Here is a 21996-nt window from a genome sequence, read left to right as displayed (position 1 = left end):
AACTGTTTACAGATTAAATAAGAGTTTTTCTCAAACACATGCACAAGCAGTTTGTTCTGAGGAATAGGTAATCAAATCTCACTCTAAATTAGATTTGACTGGATACAAGCTTCATAGAAGTAAGATGTTCTGCAGAAGACCGTGTTCATATCATGATCATGGCTAGGCTTCGCGAACAAAGATTTGAGAGGGGTTCTACCCATGTTTGCTATAAACGCGCTGATGACTAAAAAGGCCAATGCGAGATAGCCAAGTCTGGTTGTAGAAGGCACAGCAGAAAGACTCCCCAGGTGATATTGACAAGACGCGATTCTTTCTGCGTTGTCTTTTCTCCTCGACAGTGATCCTGCGTGTGTTCTCAAAAGCAGCAGCAGCGTTATAGATGGTGTGTCTCCAGGCCTCCCGATTGGAGGCCAGGGTAGACCAATGGTGCTGATCAATATGGCCAAGGCTGAGGGATTGTTTCAGGCAGTCCTTGTATCTCCTCTTCGGGGCTCCCCTCTTGCGGCAGCCAGTGGCAAGTTCCCCATAGAGCACGATCTTAGGGAGGCAGTAGTCCTGCATCCTGGAGACGTGCCCTGCCCAGCGCAGCTGTGTTCTCAGCAGCATGGCCTCAATGCTCGTGACTGCTGCCTGTTCAAGGACAGACGTGTTGGTCACAGAGTCAGTCCAGTGGATGTTCAGAATTGTACGGAGGCAGCAATTGTACGTTCTAAGAGACGCAAGTGGTGCCGGTAAATGTCCCATGATTCAGATCCATATAAAAGAGTAGACAGTACAATGGCTCTGTACACACTGATCTTAGTACTTTTCTTCAGGTGTTTGTTTTGCCACACTCTTTTATGGAGTTTACCAAAAGTTCTGTATGCCTTTGCTAACCTGTTGTCTATTTCTGCATCAATCTTACCATCTGAGGAGATGATGCTTCCCAGGTAATTAAACTGCTGGACTGATTTGAGCTCTGTTTCACCAATGGTGATATGGGGATGATGGGAGACTTCCTGAGGTGCAGGCTGATATAAAACTTCTGTTTTCTTCAAGCTGACTTCCAGTCCAAAAAGCTCAGCAGCCTCTGCAAAGCAGGATGTTAAACGCTGCAGAGCTACTTCTGTGTGGGCAACGAGGGCAGCATCATCAGCGTAAAGCAGCTCACGGGTAAGATGATTTAAGGTCTTAGTGTGAGCCTTCAGTCGCCTTAGGTTGAACAGGCTCCCGTCCGTACGATATCGAATGTAGACACCATTTTCATCATCGAGGTCTGCCGTGGCCCTTTGGAGCATCATGCTGAAGAAGACTGTGAATAAAGTTGGTGCGAGAACGCAGCCTTGCTTCACACCATTGGCTTTTGGAAAGGGTTCAGAAAGTGCGTCACCATGTCTCACTTGGCCGCGCTGGTCCTCATGAAGCGAGATGATCATTTTGAGGAACTTGGGAGGACATCCTAAACGTTCCAAAATCTGCCACAGACCTTTTCTGCTCACAGTATCAAAAGCCTTGGTGAGATCAACAAAGGTAACATAGAGACCTTTGCTCTTTTCCCTGCACTTCTCTTGCAGTTGTCTGAGAACAAATACCATGTCTGTGGTACCTCTGTTGGCTCGGAAACCACACTGGCTTTCAGGTAGAAGATCTTCTGCTATGGTGGGCATTAATCTATTCAAAAGAATTCTTGCAAGGATTTTACCAGCGATGGAGAGCAGAGTAATACCTCAGTAATTTGAGCAGTCTGATTTATCTCCTTTCCTCTTGTACAAGGTGACGATGACAGCGTCACGAAGGTCTGAAGGCAGTTCACCTCGTTCCCAACAGCACACCACAAATTCATGAAACTTAGCACAGAGTGCTTGGCCACCGTGCTTCCAGATTTCAGGTGGTATTCCGTCAACCCCAGCTGCCTTGCCAATTTTCACCTGCTGTACTGCTTTAAGAGTTACTCCCATGGTGGGGGCAATATCCATGCTAATGAAAACAGATGTTCCTTTCTCACACAAAAGACCTCCCTAAAATTTACAGCAGAAAGAAAATACTAATCTTTATGTATCTTCTTTTAAAAGCTATAATACCTAAAGGACTAGAAAGTAGCAATTGATTTGTGTTTGGAAGCTTGGGAATGAAGTTCTTGGATACCAACTTCAAAGAGGCAGACTTAACCTGACATTCCCACCCTGATATTTATCCACTTGCTAGCTATAAATGTTTGTCTCAGGAACTTAACAAATTAGGCACAAGAAAAGTTATGCACATGAGTGCTTAAAGAGTGAAGGAGAAAGAAGATAGAAGCAAGCAGAGGGTGTGTTTTCTCTTTAAATTAGTAACAGGGGTGCCTGTAAGGAGAAACAAAGTAGATAAATGTTAGCAGTCTTGGTGGGAAGGCCAGGAATCAAATGTGTCTTCATACTCAAGGACTAACAAAACTTAACCTAAAGAATGCTGAGTAGGAATATAAGGGAGAACAGAGCAAGGAGGACACCTCAGTCTCTCCAGTAACCTTTACGTTCTCACCTCCTTGCTTCCCCTGCAGAGCTTGGCTGTTGTCCTGCAGTCTGGCCCGAGAACGGTCTCTGCCGAATGTCCTCCGTGCGATGCGGAGATTGCTTTGTCAGCAACTGCTGATTCCAGGAGGCGTCTACAACCAGAGGTGGGGAAAACTCAGTATTTGAGGCAAATTTTGTTTGGTTACATCAGAAGTCCTCTAGGGAACAATGCTTCCTTTGCATTACCTTCACATCCACTTGACCTCCCCTGCTGCTGAATCTCAGTTTCTGAAGGGGGAAAGGGCAAGGTCAAACAGCCATTCATGAACAACACTTGGGAAAATAAAGTATTATTGTCATAATGAAGGAAGCACCAGAGACACTGAAACTTCTGTGGTGCCGGAGGATCCATATTTCTCAATAACAAGAGTTAAGGGAACAGTGTAATCACTGCTCTCCATAAGCCTACTGACAAACAGTAATTCCCTTGTAATCTCCTTCTCTGCTTCAGATGGTCACCCAAGGCTAAGTGACAATAACAGCCTCCCAGCAATACGCAATGATCTGTGTGATGCCCAGGCAGCCAATCATCCCATCTTTGAGAAACAGTGCATTACCTGGACCCTTCAAGACGAATTTTGTGGCTCACAGGCTGGGGAGAAGCCTTACCCTGCCATGCACCAACCAGATGGTTTAGAGAATAAAAACTTTGCTGGGGCCTATGAAAGGCCTTTTATCTCATTTTGATGTCAAAACAATAAAACTATGGTCCTGACTATTTAAGGGCTTAAGGAGAGAGCAAAGATGTGATGCTTTAAGAGGTAAGGAAGGAACTGTCAGAATACTTGTAGGGGAACAAATTGCTGAAAAGAACCTAGAAAAACCGTGATTAGCAGAAGTAGTTAAAAACTGTCAAACCTGTTAAGTTTACTTAATCACTACTACAAATCCACAAGGATGTATTGCTGGGTAATATATTTTTGTTTGTTTGTTTTTGAGCAACCCTTATCAATGCACTAAGAATACAATAAAACTGAGACAAGGAAAGCAAACCTACTAAGTTTATTAAACTCAATATGCATCTGGAGCAAGCAATAACACAGAAAACTTTTCCATCCATATACACTTCATTTTTTAGAATCATGAATTTTTATGCTGGATTGAAAACAAAAATCTATAACTGGATTTCAAAATCTACATTCACTTTCTGGTTTTAGCCCTAATTATTTATGTTCCACTGTTCACTTGTATTAGATAATGATGCTAAATTAGTGAATTTGCCTCTTTTGTCTTATAGTGACCCTCTTGACAGCAATTCTTTGGGGAAATTTCTTCATTCAAAAAACATCAATACTTATGGGAGCTTAAAAACAATCAATTAACTTTAAATGTCATCAGACTTTTTAATGACAAAATTGAAGCAAGTGTCAATTTAGGCTTGTCTTGAAAAGGTTACATATGACATGTAGTGATTTTTACTGGACTGAAATGGACATAAAGAATCTAATTAGCTATCAAAACACAAAATAAGTGTTGGAAATATGCTCTCTGTATAAAGGTAAGTCCTATTTATGCAAGATTATGTAAAAGATGGAAGATAACTGTTCTTAACTGCTACTGTGAACATGGGGACCTACAAACAAGACCCCTACCACCTGCTAAAACTATCATCTTTGATAAAAACAAGAAGAATTTAGATTTCACCTTAACACATCTATCTTTGCTGTCTGAAAAAACTTTTTAGTCTGAGACATTCTGATTTAGAATATACATGTGTACTGTCAATTTCCAAAATTCTTTGAGTTAGATTTCTGCTAAAATTCCTATCTAGAAAAGAATACATGCATATTAAGAGTCTTATTCTCACCCTGAGTCAATGGCAGATTCAGCCTGGCAGGTGAGCTGTGCTCCATCACCGGCATGTGGTGCTCTTGTTCACTTCCTCCTTTCAAGATACCCGTCTCTGGGTATCCTGAGAGCACTTTATTTCCACTGACAATAAAAATAAGTCACATTGTATAAATAAAGTCAGGAAAAATTTTACCTAGAATATAATGGCAAAATCAGACTTTTGAATATCAGTCTATTTTTTGCAAAAAGAGTTTTATTATTGTATCAGCAGTGACAAAGCAATGAGGATAACTTTCATGAATTAACAAGTTCGTCTCCAAATAGGCCAAGTCTTCCTGCTTACCTCAAACTGCCACTTAGATGTGCTGAAGATCATTTTGGATTTATGAAACGTGCCTTCTTTGACAGAGAAAAAGCTTTTATCCATGTTCTCTATACAGTGCTCAGCATCATCAGATGACTCTCCTCTTTGTGAAACCTGCTAATTAGCAGCTGGGCAAAGTCCAGGACTTTGAACGCCACCTGGCAAGTTTGGGGATGGTCCTTCTGAGATAGCCAGGCAATGTCACTCAGATTCTGAGTGAAAACAGCTACTGTTCCTTCATTCATTCAAAAGGCTTGTGAATTGTACACAAGACACAGTGCAGTGACATACAGACATGTCTGAGCTGTCTAAGGTCTGATCTGGTTGATGTGACAGCCTCTTGGCAAAGCCATACACCAACAAGACCAGCCTTCTGATATGCTCAACCAGCGCTGTGCATTGCCACACGTGCATAACCCTGCAGGGCGAGGGAATAACGATACATTGCATCTATCGCCAGGCCACCAGATGCTGACGCTCCAGCATCATGGACAGATGTGACATCCCAGGAGTCTACAGTACACAAAGCTCCACAGGGCTATAAAATGCTTAGGCTTGATACATACCTCCTCTTTTCTTGCCAGAGTTCATTTTCCTTGCTTTTCAGAGATGGAGTACTGTCCTGCTCCCAGAGCAGCTTTTTCTGCCTTGTAACTTCTTTTTGTTTATCTTCTTCTGGACAGCTGTTTGAATTAGCTGAGTTCTAGAAGACAGAAGAAGGAACAAGGAGTTCCCTTTGAATTTGGCATTGGCACACACATGGGAAAAGTACAGTCCTTAGTTACCTTGTTTTGACAGACCTTATTATCAGAAAGAACATTACACATTTATACTGTGGAACCATTTGAATCTGGTAAGGGTAACATTGGATCTAATCAAGACTTTAGCTGAAACAGTCAACTAATCGGACTAAACTGAACACAAAAAAAGTAAGGGACCAACCAATTTTTGGCAGAAATCCTTGAATTACTTTGACAGTCTAAACAGTCTCCCATTGGACTTGCAAGGACTATGTGAGTGACCTCAGCTTGTTGTCTCTGCCTAGGGGCAAAGCATTTGCTCATATGCACTGGGCATCCTCAAAGGACAACAACCAGTTGTCCAAAATGGTACTGGAGTGGTTCATATCTGACTGGTGGAGCTTGACTAAGACATGGCATAAGATCCTTCACTCTGGGTGCAGGCAGTATCCTGATTGTGTCATAAGAAATTCCACACAGGAAGTTATTTCTACACAGACATGTGGAAAATGGGCCCTGGCTTATGCCCTTGCACAGGGATGACTGATAAGCAGGAGTAGGAAGGGGGAGAGGAAAACCAAATGGTACAGTACTCCTAATCCTGAAGTTGAACAGAAGAAGGCAGATGACTGGACATAGATGCCTTAGGCAGGAGCAAATTATGTCTGGGGATCCCACATTTACTATACTGTGATCTCGCCTGAGGTGTCATTCTCTGATCCCTGGCAAAAACTTATTTAATTAGATGCTAGATGCATTTAATTAAAGATTCTGTCCTGCATGAATAAAAAAACCCATAGAGAGTAAACATTCACCTCTGTTTTGCTGCTTTCTATGAGGGATTATGGGAGAGAAAAGAAGGAAAACTGGGTAGGCAGTATTCAGTCTCAGCTGAGATATGCTTAAAGCACTATTGTACACTCAAGATTTTGGATTCAGGGAAACCACTTAAGATTTTTTTGGCTTTGTGAAGGTAGTTAAACAGAAAGAGATAATTGTTTTTTCATGGCACCAGTTAAAGAAGAGAAGCAGTTGAACCACTCTCTGCTTTAGTTGAAAAGGGGATGATAGCAGTTTGCTTGGGAATATGGTTCTTCAGTTGTGCAAATACACAAGTTACAGAGTTCTGAGGAATCACCAGTTACAGAAAGGACTAGGAATATCCTTACTCTTACTGCTCCCAGACTTTGATAGCCTTTGGCAAAGCATTAAACTTTGCACTGAAGATGTCTTAGCCTTTACTGCCCTATTACTCCATCAGAAACTCACCACTGTCTTATTTCCATCAGTGGTAGAGGACGAAGAGGAGAGGAGCTCAGCAGAGTTTGAAGAAACAATGAATGGAACTACAGTATCCTCAATTATCTTGCGTTCCTAAAGAAAGAGGATCAGGAGGGAGAGGGAGTTAAAAAGGCAGAATGTACACTATGAGCTTATGAAGCAGAAGCATAAGGTTTGGCTATATGCCATTTTTACATGGCTAGGTAAGGACTTGTGGTACCAAGAACAATGGTAACACCTCAATTTTTAATTTGCTTCAAGGTTTTGCACTTCCTTTCCTTTCACCATTACCATCTTTGATATGAAATTTCCAAAACTGGAAAGATTATTCCACTTGGGATGGCACCACTGTTTCACATAGCACCAGTCTATTAATTTAATACAAAAATATGAAATTACCCTTGGTACATGAGAAACTTATTCTGAAAGTTAAAAACAAATTCTTTTTCACATGACAAGTATATTTCTCAAGCACAGATGATAAAACATCAATTTGCATAATGTACTAGACAAACTGAAAACATTAATATTTTCCAATTTCTTCCAGTAGTGACCCATGAACAACAGAAGAAAATCACTATCTTATATATTATTAATATTCTACAACTGCAAGCTTTGAACACCTCCTCTGGATTTATTTTTTTTTAATTTAAAAAAATGGCCAGTTATTAAAAATATCTACATGATCAAGCCCAAGGCAGACAATAATTTCATCTGAAGTTCCACCACGTCTAGGCACCAAGTATATTCCAAAGCACACAAGGCTCTGCCCTGGGAGGGAAGCCTGAGTGTGCCCAGACACACCTGCACTGACTCACCCAGACTTCCACAGCAAACAGACAACTACACTTATGCAGAAGTTCTGGAGATACCTGTCCAAATGTTTAAGTACTTTTTCTCACCATCTATGGCATTGTTTAAGAGATGTCATCCTCTTGAGAATTTAGCCTTGAGAAGTCTTTTCATTAATTAATCTAGGCATAGGATTTGTTTTTTTGTTACGTAAGTGGGTGCATTTAAATACAAAAAAAAAGTCAACAAACAATCTCCTCCTCAGAGTCTTATACCTCCTCATAGTATCTACGCTCCTCCTCTTCAACTTCTCTCTGGGCCTTTTCCCATTCCTCTTTCAGCTTGTCCTGCTCCTTTTGATACTTCTCCTGTACATAAATACAAATGTAGGTAAATTCAGAGAATTCTGTATTAGGAGTAAATTCTGTATTATCTCCATAGCGAAAATGAACCTGCCAAGACTGGTTTAATCAGAAATAGGACGAAATAGGAAGGTAAAAATTTGAAACATCCATGGATATCAAAAAAACCCTTCTTTTTCCACTCTTCCTACTTTTTTAACATCTTCCAACTACAAGGAACTTTTGACACATTAGAAGAAGTTTGTTAGAATTTTTAAAATCTTTGGTCAGAAATTAATTCTGTGCTCAACAATTTGAATAATCCCTTGTTTATCACACAGAATTAAGTTTCAAAAAGTTGTTGCACACCCTAAAACACCGAGACATGGATTTTACACTAAAAACTTCAGCAAAGTAGTATATAAACAAGCAGGTTTTGCAGATACTGGTACTAATTTAAGAGAGATGCCAATAAAATTTAATGAGTAATGAATACCTGTGCAAGTTTAAAAGATAAATGAATAGTGTGCAAAGGTTTGAAGACAGTAAGCTTCTAATCAGCTACGTAGCTTACTTTCTTCCTTGATGGAGCAATTTCTTGAGAATCATTTTCACACAATTTTGCATGAAAACTTATCTTAAAGAGATGTTTAAAATTGTTTGCCAGAACTGGTTTGAATATGGAGAAGAATGGTGACTTCCATTTCCCCTTTACAGTAGTTCCAAGTTCTGTTCAAATTAGAAACGACATCTGCCAAATCCAGAAGAGATGCATTTACTATTGAGAGAACACCTCCATATGCCAGAAAATTATTATAAGAATTTTACAGCATTTCAAGAGGAAACAACAATATTAGCTAAAAGAAAGAAAGAAAGCTGTAGAGACACGTAAGTCATTCTTAAAAGACCCCATTTTATTATTCTCCATCCTTTGACAGTTTGCTCTTCTGTTTTGAGGAAGAAAGATATGATTTCTTTGGGATCAAACCTAATCATAGTTTCAAAAGACACTGCTGACTGACTGGGAAATTCAAGTTTTCAGGGCCACTGCACTTCTTCCAACTAGGACACAAACCCAGTACTTTTAGAGCTTACCATACCACTAGGCAAAACTAGTGGTTGTCTTGAGGATGTTTCCCTCCCTCACAAAAAAACCCCAAACCCAAGTCCTTTCATGTCCAGATTTAGCTTGATGTTTTCCAAGGAGAACCTCTGAACAAAGCAGAAGTCTACAAAAATCTATTAAGACCATAATTTTAAAGAAGAGTTGCCTAGGCATCAGGGTCAGCAAATTGTCACTCTTGACAAGGAGGCTCCAAGTAATTAAGTGACTTGCAGTCTATGCTAAAATACTTTAAACATAATTGAGGACCAACACACTTGATTTAACTCTGCACTGGAATGCAGGACTGAGTCCTTTTTGTCTTTCCATGAAGTGGGGAAGGGAGACATGAGAGGGCCTAAACCACAGACAACACGTGTGTATGCTCACTTGATCACTCATCTGCCACAGAATTAATTCAAGCATCCACAGAGGACACGGAGAAGTGTTCATTAAATGCCCAACTTTGATCCAAAAGGACAACTCAACAGCTGAATGACACAGTGGAAGACATATAGTTTCTCCCCTACCTGAAGTAAGCGTTCTTGCTCATGTTGCCATCTTTCCTGGCGCTTTCGCTCTTCTTCTGGATCCCAGGACCAAAAATTGAAACGCTTACATGAAGGAAAACCAATCTATTAGACTGTGACACTACAAGGCCACCAGAGAAAGCTGCACTTCACCTGACCTAGCCCTGCTGATGAAGTTACAATGGGAAATTGAGAACTAGATAATGGTTCTCTCAGTTAGCAGACAATATTCTTAGCTTCACTGACACTTGGGATTGCCCACAGGTATCCAAATGATAAAAACAATAATCTGGATTGCAAAGAAAGGCTCAGGAACTTTTTTCCCCTCAACTGGAGGGGAAAAAAGGAAAATGATCTTAAAGAAAGCTCTAAGCAGCACTGAACAGAGCCCCCTGTGAGTACTTAAATTTAAAGAACATACCAATTTTGTTTCTCTATAATCTTCTGTGCAACATGAAAAGTAATTTTACGTTGTAAAAAATATTCTCTCATTTTAGATGTCTGCCAGTATAACAGCCTATAGCCTTGCTTTGAATTTTTATCCATAATGAAATAAAACCTCAAGCTTCACTAAGGATTCTATTATTATTCTATGATACATTTAAAATCTTTATAATCAAGGGCAACTTTAGACAGTTGCTGTCATATCCCTTTCCACTAAGAGTAGAATTTGGATCTGATAGGAAGAGATTATGTCTGTTTCTATGTGACAAACAGAATATGAAATACTGTGTACTTCAGAGTAGGATTTGTTGTGTTGGGTTCTTTTGTTTTCATTAAAAGGACAGTAGAATTGTGGAGTCCTTTAATTTCTATGTATTTAAAATAGAATGAATAATTTACAATTATATATTATTTAAAGATTGTGATCTTTTAGTGGCTTCAGATACTGAGTACTGTATAACTACTATTCTCTCCAGAGAAGATGAGAATGTATGAATTTCAGATTCAGACTATGCCTTGACTTGGGTTGTACTTTTTCCTCTCACATGTCCATGAGAAAAAAATTCTTATTCTGATTTATGGATGTTACAAGACAGTTTGCACAAAAAATTAGTTTCTGCTAAACACAAATCTCTAAACCAAGCAATGATGCAAAACAGGTACTCACGTTTGATTTGTCACCACTATCAGACTCAGCTATTAAAAAAAAACAGAACAAGGAAAGATTAAATCTAACATAGCAAAATGTGCTTAGCCTCCAATTAAATCTACATTATATCTGTATAAGAAAGCTTCTTGTTAGTTTCCTATTCGCTCCCACAACCAAATGCAAGAACGAATTGCAAGCAAATAAATCAGAAAACCAGATTACACCCATCACCAACAAAACTACTTTATATCTGGGTATAGAGGAGCACAATATTAACTACCAGGTTCTACTCTACCACAGCTAATGCCATCTACTTCTGGCCACAGATGTTAGCAGTGTTCAAACACTGAGTGTTACCTACCTTGATCTACTTTTCCCTTCATGATTCAGTGCAAGGAAGGAAAAAGTACAGCAAAGCTAAAAGGATGGGACTACACTATTCAAGAGCCACAGTTACGAAGAGAACCATTGCCATTTTCTATCCAAACGTCTTTGAAAATTAGGCTGATTTAAAGAAATTAAGAAAAATGTATTTATAGGCAAGGGATTTCTTTTGGGTGCCTGAGAACAGAGCATCACAACAATGTGCAACCCAACAGCTCTTTGTCAACTGTGCAGCAGGAATAGATACTTTCTACGAAAGCGAGAGGTAGAACAAGTCCCCGTGATCATCAGTCTTCACCCCAGCCCCGCGTCCGAAGACACCTACGACTGGAGGCAGCAGAAGGGCTGAAGTCGGTCCTTGCGCTGCATTTACCTGACTGTGAGAAAAACTGTGAGCGCCGCCAGTTGTTGCGAACCCTAAGCGGAACCGCGGCCCCGCGGGGCGGCTCTGCAGGCAACGGCACGGAGACAAAACAAGAAACAGTGCAGTCAAAAAGCAATGACAGACTCTGAGACCTGAGCCACCTTGGCCACAAGAGGGATTTTGACTACAGTCGCTCTGGCCCAGTCAGCCCCTGCTAGTTTACAACGGACCTGAAGATCACATGTATTTACTGTCTGTATTTAAATGCTACTTTTGCAACATGGCACCTGAATTTACATGAGAGCTCTAACACACTAATGCTACTCAAGGGCAGCCACCCTTTCTAGTTTTGCATGGTGCTTGCATTCATTGCTATTGCAGATACAGGATTTTGTTATCCTTTCGGTGCTCCATGTGCTGTGAACACTAGAGTGCAGCCAAGTCTTTCAGCACCACTCAGAAAATAGGCGAGAGACCTACACTCTGTCACTCGTTGGACTGACTCGTGCCTAACATAAAATGATGTCTTTCTCAAAGTCTGTTTGGGTAGCACCTCCACACTGAAAACAAGTGAGAATTCTATTCCTATTCAGACAATCATAGAGTGGTTTGGGCTGGACTGAATCTTGAAGATTATCTATTTTCAACTTCATCCCTGCGATGGAGGGGGACATTTTCCACTAGAACAGGTTGCTCAAAGCTCCATCCAACCTGGCCTTGAACACTTCCAGGAATGGGGTATCCACAACTTCTCTAGGCAACCTGTTCCAGTGCTTCACCACATGCAGAGTAAAGAATTTCTTCCTAATATCTAACCTAAATCTACCCTCCTTCAGGTTAAAGCCTTTGCTCCTTGCCCTATTACTTTGCTGCCTTGTAAGAAGTCCCTCTCCAATCTTTCCTCAAGGGATCGCCTTCAGCAGTTTCAACCTTGAAAATATTGGTCTAATCAGTATATTACCTATACATAAACTAACAACTTAAGAAGTTCTCAGGGGTAAGAAAACTTTAGATGATTTTTCTTTCTTTCACAATATCTACATCTAGACATCTCTAAAATAAATATAAAAACAAACTACTAAACGTTATCAATCTCAAGCAAAACTTTCTGATGAAGGAGAGGGAAAAAAAAAAAGGTTCTGCTTTGAAAGAACTTGTGTTGTTGTGTTGGGCAGCAGTTGAATTCAAGGATGTGCCCCGATATGTGTATTGTTCATCTGTGAAAAGGAGCTCCACATGAGCAGACGAGTGCAGAATGCAGATCTCCAGAAAATTTTATGGTGAGATAAAACCAATTGCTAAGCCATTTTCATCTGTGAGTAGCAGTAAGTAATACTTACTGGCATAATACAGCTTTTGTTGCTAGGCCAGGTAAATGCAAGATAGGTCTTTCCCTGCCCCCCCTCCACTGTGTCACATTTCTGCTGTTGTATTTAAAGGGGACAGCCAGAAGAGTCCTTTGCATCACAGGAGCCACACTACCAATATCAGTCAATGCAACTAGAAAATAACTTTTTTAGCTCCAAAACCCTCTGGGCCACTGATTATGCACTTCACCCTGAACACCACATGCACATATTCAGCTATTGTCTGGCTGAGTTCTCCAAATGCTTTTTGCTCACCTTGTAGAAAAGAATTATGCAGAGTAACTTGGCTGGTCTCTGGCAGTTTCTTCAAAAACGGCAACACTACACTCCCCTTTTGTTCCAGGGCTTTTGTTTTCATCTCCTGTTCAGACATTTGGGAGTAGAAAACAGCATTTAAAAAAACAAGAGGCTCAAGGGTTAATTTAAACCCTTTCTACTTATTTTCTGAATTAACATTATAAAAGATGAAGCCTCTGTCTCCAGAATTACAACATGGAGTTGCAATACTGATGTCCTGTAAGTAACTGGTAGCTGTTTACTGTTGACATTCACACTGCCCTGCACACCAAGGCTGATCCTCTAACAACATCTAAATAACCAACATCTAACTTACCTGACAGAGCAGTACGGTCACGGCCATTTGTTCCCTCTGCCACTACCTGCACTTGTTCAGCACTTCAAGAGGGTAAGCTCCACTTTCTACACCTTCTGGATACACTGTCCCCCTAACAGGGAGTGGGACTGGGGTTTGTAGGTTTACTTCTCATTTCTGGTCCAGCCAGTTTCCAGTTTTATAGGTTCCAATGCTACAAGCAGACACTGTGGAGTTCCTTTTGAGGCGGAACTCTCTGATGACCACAGGATTTGGCAACAGAAACCATCCGCCAGGGTCATTCCTTTGCAGATTGTTTTGAATGAACTCTACAAGTGACATTATGTAGAGAACAATACCAATTTGCACAATGAGCATTTCCATGTGAGATCCTTCCCCTTTTTTGTTTTGTTTTGTACTCCCTGTCTTCCTTACCCATACATACCTCTGGTGTAGAAGGGAGTTCTGCTTCCTTCTGCTGTTCCATTTCAGTTTTTTTCACATCTTTGTTGCTTGAAGCAGCTTCCTCAGAAGGGACAGGACTGGGAAGAAATTCTAATCTCTTCACAACAGGGCTGGCACAAGCTGCAGTTGACTTGAATTGCTTCTGATCTGAACCTAATTCATATATATAAGAGATAATATTTCAAGGTTAAGACACTTTTTGAAATAAAATGTAGGCCTATTTCTTACAGTCCAATTTCTTACTGGAAATACTGTGAGCCCATTTACAGCCTGTTTTGAATAAACAATCTTCTTTCTTCAATACAGGCAAAATTAACCTCTCACAGAAGACAAGGCTTGAATGAAATTCACTTGTCAAAATGTAGATGCTTACACTCGACTTTGGCATCATGGAACACCCTTCATGGTCAATAAAAAGAGAAGCAGTCCTTGGGAAAGGAGTCACACAAACTATTTCAGACACTCTTCTTTGACTGAGATGAGCTGTAGCCTACAATGTGCCTTTTGAGCTAAGATCTCTTTACTGAAGTTGTTTGATGAATCCTATCCTGAGATGCTACATGAACATGTAGCTATACCACATTGAATATGATCTCACTGTCAGCACTGGAGGATATTTCGACTTGCCTATTTCCACTAAATCACATCAGTTAAGCATCAGACAGCAAACAACTGTGCTAACAGGAAGTCTTAGACTGAAATAACCTTGTTGTCATTCAAGTCTTAAAAAAACGCAAGCTGATGCTGGGTTATGGGAGAAGGGACCATGAGCACATAAGTCTACAGCCGAGGACTGTGACACCTGAACAGCTGATACCACCATTGGAAGCAGAGCAGTTGCCAGCATACCAAGACTGCATAAGCACCCAGATATCTCTCCAACCTCCTAAAGCAGAAGCTTCAGTTCCTGCCCCCTTTTCAACCACAGCAGCAGAGGCAGCTTCTGAATGTACTTTTGACAGGCTAGGAGATGAGCTAAGAAAGTGATAAACCCTAAGGCTCCACCCAGAACCTGCACACAAGCAGAGACAAGAGCTGCTCCTGCTGCCAGGCAGATGCACGCTGCATTGGAGCAGTTTCCACACCATTAGAGGCATAGGGGCCACAGAACACCTAATGACTCAGCTGTGATTATTCCCCTGCAAGGAGAAATTAGCACCTTCACACCCAGACCAAGGGGTCTTCTCTGCTAATGGGTCATATTGGACTGGCATAATAGGCAGCTGCAACACCTAGACCATCGAAGACTCCAAAAATATCCCATTGCTCACAGAGTTAAATCACCCATTGTGAAACTCCCTGCCATGGGGGAGGTACTGGACATTCCCACCTGAATTTGAGCACATATAACCTTGGGGTTTTGGGACTTCTAGTATCACTCGGCAGATCAAGAGGAGGACCAGAACTCCAACAGGACTGCCACTACTACTCTCGACAAGACTGTGATCATTACCTCAACAGAACTGCCACCATCATCTGGACCAACAGGTTTCGTTTCCTTTTACTTTGGACCCAGGGGGGCAACAGGGTGCTCAGCACAGGGGCCAACAAACACTCTGCTGTTCTTGTCCCAGGGGGATGAGTTATACATCTGTTTTTGTGGGTTAAAACCAGTTTTTCTCTGTACCGTTGCATCTGTTGTAATTTACTTTTAGTAAATTGTAACTCTGATTTATAATCTCTCTTGAGTTGGGTTTATTTCTCCTGCCTGTTTACTTCTAAACCAGCACAGCATGGAATTATCAGGCTTGTATTGAATAGTAGAGGATGTTGCTTACTCTACAAGAAGTTCACACAATTTGGACCATATCTATCTCTCCAAAGCAGACATAATAAAAACCTCATGTTACTTTACCATTTCAATTTTTGCAATGCTATTTCAATTTTCCTTTCCAGTCAGTATTAAACTTTGCTGTCAATGCTTAATGCATTTCTCACATCTGTGGAGCTGGAGACAAAGTAGCTTTGTGATTTGTAGACAACACCAGCTCATCACTGTTGACTCTTGTGAGGAGAACCTGTTTGGTTCATCACAAGACTGCAATTTCTACATTACCTGCCAAGTGCAATTCAAGATTGTTACCCTATGTACTTTGGCATCTACTAGCTGAAGTAATTAAGTCAGCTAATGAGTACTTGTTAACAGGGGAATAAGCCCCTGTTAATCTTTGGAGAATGGTACTTCATCAATGTTCAAGGGCAAAGCTCAATTGTTTAAGTCACATTTATCCTCAATAAACAGGAGCATTATGCTTACATACAAATTACAGCCCAAGATCTCATTTAAATACATACTTGATATAGTACTTTTTACTTCCCATGCCAAGCTGAACTTTGACAGACCCATTTTAAAAAATGAACAAAAAGAAAAAAAAAAAGACCATGAACTTAGTATGGTAGCAGACAGCAGATAAAGTGCCTACTCAAAGAAAATGTTTCAGAAACACATTTTTGAGGAAAACAGATTAAAATTCTACCAGAAAATTCCTTTCCCCAGATTAGGAATCATGCATAAAGGCTTTAAAGCAGAAAACCGTGAGTTTGCACAATACTATTCATTTAAAGCCCCTATGATGACTGAAGTGCCCCTTCTTACTCTTTTCCTCCATTTCTTAATGTCCTGGGCAGGGTGAGGGAAGTGTTAAACAGAAGCTATTACTGACTGATAGCTTCTGCCCCTGTTGCTTTCTAGTTACAGCACACTGTGGCATTGGCTTTTCACTGGCACAAACAGCAAAGTGGGCAACTCGCACCCCGAGTTGTGCAGTCAGGTGTGTCATTTCAACCACAGAATGACAGAACAGCCCAGGCTGGAAGGGGCCTTGACAGACCATATACTCCCACCTTTCAAGGGAAAGGGAGCCTAGAGGAGATTGTCTAGCACCCTGTCCAGCCGCACCTGAAAAAGCTCCTGCCATGGGGACTCTGCCATGTCCCTTGGGAGGTTGCTGCAGTGAATGACTACTCTGACTGCATGCAATTTCATTTTATGTCGAGATTTCTGACATCTGCAGCACACCCACCTGGGGATGGGCACACCGAGCAAGCAGGGGCTGTACCGTTGGGGCTGGGCTCGGGCTGTGGGCTGGCAGCTCCATCCACTTCCACCGGGGAGGCCTGGAGAGAGGAACACAGCACAGAGTAAGCGCAGAGGAAATAAAAGCATGTGCTAATTCCTCAAGGCAACGCTTGCTGCTCCTTTGTAGTGGGTTCTAACTGGATTGGTTTGGAGCTCAGCAGGGCACTGGGGAGTACGTTTCAGAGCAGTATGTGCCGGTCGGGTGTTGAATCACTGGGCTTTAATCTCTTTTTCAAATCGCTCATCATCAGCCATTAATGTGGTTGGTTTGGAATAGCTCCTACAAGCTTTTAAAACTGTAGTGTATCTTGGATTGTGTTAGCTGGAGATAAGCATACATTTCACCCCTAGTTTCCCCTTCCACAGTAACACAAAAATGTATGTATTAGTGAACACATAGCACATACTAGGGTTTGTAAAGTGGCAAAGTAATTAAATACTTCCTCTATTTCACGGTTGTCCAAACAATCTGTTATCTGAAGGGAAAAGCCAGAGCTGGTTTTAAAGGTAATGAAATACTTGAAATACTACTAAGAGAGGACTGAAAAAATATGGTGAGACCATATCAAGCCAATAATCCAAACGCCTTTGAAAAGCAAGCTTCCTGGTCCAGGGCAGGGCAATTGCAGAGTTAAAACCACACTGTCAAAGCAAGGGTAACACTTCAGCTGATCTATTCAGCAGCTTCCACCATACATCCATTTTTCCGGCAGGCAAAGAAAGAAAAATAAGCAGCAAAGCAATCAGCCACTTCCCAGTACTTCTAACACCGAGAAGATCTAGAAAATGGCACATTCAACAGAGGAAAATAAAAAAGCAGTCTACTTTTAGAAATAAAAAGTAACATATTTCAGAAGTAGTCTGTTGTAGACTCTCTTTCCTGTCCTCCTTCCAGCACTTCATCTTATTGATAGATGCAGAGGAAGAAATCTGATGAAATTTTCTCTTTTCTGCAGGCAGGAATCAGACTTTAACCCTCTGCACAGATCATGTTTCCTATCCCTGCAGGCCCACATGAGCCTGTGGCCCTTTATCCAAATATGCCCCATGAAAAGCAGTCCTGAGGTCTCACAGCTCAGTCATTGGGAACATCTACTGGCAGTGCCAACAGGATGGCAACACCTGGGGACGCACCACAAAGCTTCAGGGAATTTTACTGCTGGAAGAGCTTACAAATCCCTGCCTCTCCTCTCTGTAGGGAGACATGCTCTGAAGAGGGGCAGAGAACATGTCTGGGATGACACCCTGCAAAGAAATGGTGTGGACTGGTGTGGGGCTGGGGCCAGGGCCAGTAACCTGGTCAAGCCCAGCAGTGAATTCAGCAGTGCTGGGAAACAGAAGGAGCCTGCAGCTGCCAAGGGCTCTGTTGCCACCTGGAGCAGGACAGGCACCACAACACAGCCATGAGTCTCTAGAAGCAGCAGCACTTGCTGGAGCTGGCAGCCTGCCAACCTCCCCATTGCCTGGCGCTTTCCAACATACCCTCACCTCTGCCCACCCTCATCCTCTGCCCCAGGCAAGACACGGAGACACATCCCCCACCTGTCTAAAAGCAGTTCTCAAACTGGATGAGGCAGATTGAGAAATACAGTCTCCAAAAAGGTAACATGGAAGTTTCAGGACCTCCTCTCCACCATGTCCATCTGTGAATGCATCTACACCAAGAGCAAACAAGGCACAGACCTCTCCCTCCATGTTGCTCACACTCCAAAGAGGGACAGTCACTGGAGATGAGGCACAGGCTAAAATGTAGGCCCCAGAGAAATGCTCCAAGGACTGCAAGTCTTGTGCCCCAGAGGTTTGCCTCTTGCCACCTAGCCACTCGATTCTCTCGTATAACCCACCTTGCCTTCCCCCAGCCCATCTTGACACCAGCCTGTGTTTCACTGAGAGCTTTACACTAAAAGCCCCAGCAGAACACTACTGCAACTAAACAAAATTTCTCCTTTAGCCTCAGCCTCTGGCTCCAGATACAACAGCAGCCAGTGGAGAAACTACTGGAAATTCTTCCCAGCCTTGCTCAGTGCAGAAACAAGAATTCTTTTTCTGCATGAGGACAGCCAGGCAAGTGTAACAGGCTGGTGAGAATAGGTCACACCAACTCTGTCCTCAGAGGTTTTCAAGACTCAAATGATCAAGCCCTTAGCAGCCTGTTCTGATCTCATGCCTGATCCTGCTTTGAGCAGTAGACTCAGCTAGAGACCTACAACCTGAATTATTCCATATCATTCTAAAACCTACAAAACTTTATTAAACCTAAACAAATGGCTATTATTGAGAGCTCAGGATTTGCCCTAAACAAGGTAGATTTCACCTGGAAAAACAAGAGGCTCCAAACCTAGTGCTCCAAACCATACGCCCTTCCAAAGAAATTGTTGCAAATTTCAATTAATAATGTTTAGATGGTTATTATTTTTGGTAAAACAATGGAATTCCCCCTCCATCCTCAAAAAGCAACTGTCCAAATCGAAAAATTAAAATAAATAAAGAAATTCAACTTTAATTTCAACCTTGGAGGCTCTAAAGCCATAAATGGTAATAACCATGGGCCAATAGATAAAGTGTTACATACATCCAGGAAGGGCAACTGCTGATGTCAGCTGGAGCTGGGGAAAGAGCACAGCCACACTGGCCTCTCAGCAGGGTTAAAATGCTCAGTGAATGCTGAGATAACATGCATGATGCACAGACATGATGCACTTTTATCACCTCTGGGCCTAGAGTCACCTCAGGAACCTAAACACGGTGCTGCCATGTAGCTATCCTGCAGAAGTATATTCAGGAGGTTGAACCAGGTATAGACATAAATGTTATTTATAGAAAAAAGAAAGAACTACTACTCGCTGCAGGAAAATTGATTTTTACAACGGCATGCTGCAGAAGTTCTGTTCCTGCTCACGAGGCTTGACTCTTTCTCCTCCCTCTGGTAAGCAATTAAACGCTAGTGACATACAGCTAAAAATATAAAACTGATTAGTAAGTAATTTATAAAACAATTAAGTCAACTTCACTGGGGAACTCTCTCATTTCCACTAAATCTAATTCTATTTATAATACCTAGTTAATGTAATGTTATCTAGTATTTTATCCACAGGTATATGATACACTTAAAAAAACTCTTGTGCTATTACAGTTGATAAAATATCTTTACTACCACAGACTATCATCCTTCACATTTCATAAATATTTTGTAATTAAGTGATGATGTTATCACTGAACATGATAAAAAGACATACAAGCATTTTATTATACCTAAGGGGATCATATTCTGATGTTGACACTGAAAAACTGGATAACGCGGTGAGTGGCGTTTCTGAGGTAGTAGAGAGGAGCTCTCATGCTTTGGGACGAAGGACTCACATGGCCTCTCAGCACCTCTCTGCTGCAGCCATATGTGTTTGCGTGGGCAGAGGTCTCACTCCGCAGGGTAGCAGAGCCATTCCACACTTTGGCTCTGTTGCAGATGCCTCTGAGGGAAGGTCATACAACACCTGCTTGTCCACCACCACAGGCAATGAAGCCTTCAAGGGAAGTAGGAAAAACCTTGGTGCGTAGGGGCTGTGATTATCTCTGCCCACTGATCCAGGCTGGTGTGAGGACTCTGTCCTATATTAACTCCTGAAAACCAGAGATTGCTGTCTACTTGGACTCGGTGTTTTCAGTACCCTGTGCATCTAGCTACCCAGGAGTTTCCTGGTAGCTTTGCCATTTACAATTTAGAAGGCTTAGTCAATGACGGAAAATTAAATATCGCGGTTGCAGTTGTGGTTATGAGCACATCAGTAACAGAGGACAAAGCAACACCTGGGTTCAGCTAAACAAGGTATCCATTTAACAGACACAAGCACAACTGCACATATAGTGTTACCAAACACGTATTAGGCATGAAAATAAATTAGTTCAGTCTGTGACAGATAGGACTTTTATCACATAAACTAGGATATCAGTCCAAGTATTTCTTTAATTAAGATCATACAAGCCAGAAATAGCCATATTGCCTACTGTTGTGCAAGAATCATACACCCTTATAAAACCCTAAAAATACAGTAATCAGAACACCTAACACATATAATATCACAACTTCTACAAGAATACAAACTCCAAAGGAAGTTACAGTAGAACTTTATTAGCCCTAATTGCAAATTAAAGCGAAACATAGCTCAGTTAACACTGCTTGCACACAAAAACACGTGAAATATTGTTACTGTACTTTCTATGAAAACATGACAAAACAAGTTGTCTGGAAAGAGTAAGAATGCAGAGATATCAGGAAGAAGCAGGTTAGAACTACAATTTAAATTCTGTAAAATCATTCAGGAATTAAATTGGTTGTGGCATCAATAGCCACATGTAAAAATTGCCTGACACATCTTTTGAACTTCTGTTGTTCGAATTCTACACGTATCATTGACTTTACAATTTTCATACGATGATTTATTCATCAAAATTAGTGTTTTCAGTTGTTGTGAGTAGTAATGGTGGCATGACTTTGGCCTGCCACAACTAAGTTTCTTGCATCCTATGCCAGTATATTACTACAGCCAGAACACTGCTCTGACAGGTTAAGCCATCTGCCAGCTATATAATGTTATACTCAGGCCAGCTATTACAACCAAAGATCAGGGTAATCAGTAACTGACAGAGAAGCCTTGAAAATGTTGCAAGAAATTGTGTGAAGTATTCCTGATAGTCATTACAGTTATTACTGCTCAACTGGGATGTAAAATATGCTCCTGTCACTCACAGACATTGAAAAGTGCATGGCTGTCTGGTAGACAGGAGACAGGCATGTTCTATTCGTAACCAAACACTGAGCAGAGTTTCCTTCTATCTGCTTTGAAGTTTGCTGCTCTCTCTTCTCATCCTAAGCCTTTTTCCCTTCAGGTAGTCCAGCCCTTCATACACCTTTTCATGTGTGGTTCAAGGTAAAGCTGTCAATCTGGAACAGGCACACTTACTCTATGAGTGTTTCTTGTAACGAATCAAAGAACAAAAACTTGTCTTACCAGATCTGTACAAATCAGGATTTCAGCCCTGCTCTCCTGTAGCTCGGCCAACAATCCTCAACCACAAGAAAGCTTGTACTTTAATCTCAGTTCAATCAGTGGATTTTTGAAGATGAAGGAGAGTGTTACGTGGATAAAGAAAAAAAATTTTGTGCCAAGCATGCAGTGAGT

At 41.4% G+C, this 21996-nt stretch overlaps 1 protein-coding gene across 1 annotated transcript in view; it reads right to left on the bottom strand.

Annotated features, from left to right (window-relative positions):
* The window catches only part of LIMCH1 (LIM and calponin homology domains 1), a 183585-nt gene that overhangs the window by 9795 nt on the left and 151794 nt on the right, over positions 1-21996 (bottom strand). The window contains exons 21-30 of the mRNA XM_050337872.1: positions 16764-16857; positions 13721-13893; positions 12939-13044; positions 10587-10615; positions 9476-9559; positions 7778-7870; positions 6699-6803; positions 5256-5392; positions 4342-4466; positions 2503-2626 (exon numbers count right to left, since the gene is read on the bottom strand). Of these exons, the coding sequence (XP_050193829.1) occupies positions 2503-2626; positions 4342-4466; positions 5256-5392; positions 6699-6803; positions 7778-7870; positions 9476-9559; positions 10587-10615; positions 12939-13044; positions 13721-13893; positions 16764-16857 (1070 nt within the window). The remainder of the gene's footprint in view (positions 1-2502; positions 2627-4341; positions 4467-5255; positions 5393-6698; positions 6804-7777; positions 7871-9475; positions 9560-10586; positions 10616-12938; positions 13045-13720; positions 13894-16763; positions 16858-21996) is intronic.

This window comes from Myiozetetes cayanensis, unplaced genomic scaffold, assembly GCF_022539395.1.
Source record: "Myiozetetes cayanensis isolate MyiCay16 unplaced genomic scaffold, myiCay2020 scf7, whole genome shotgun sequence".
NCBI classification, from domain to species: Eukaryota; Metazoa; Chordata; class Aves; order Passeriformes; family Tyrannidae; genus Myiozetetes; species Myiozetetes cayanensis.
The sequence above is the reverse complement of the archived record's forward strand: the minus strand, read 5'-3'. Positions and strand labels throughout refer to the sequence as shown.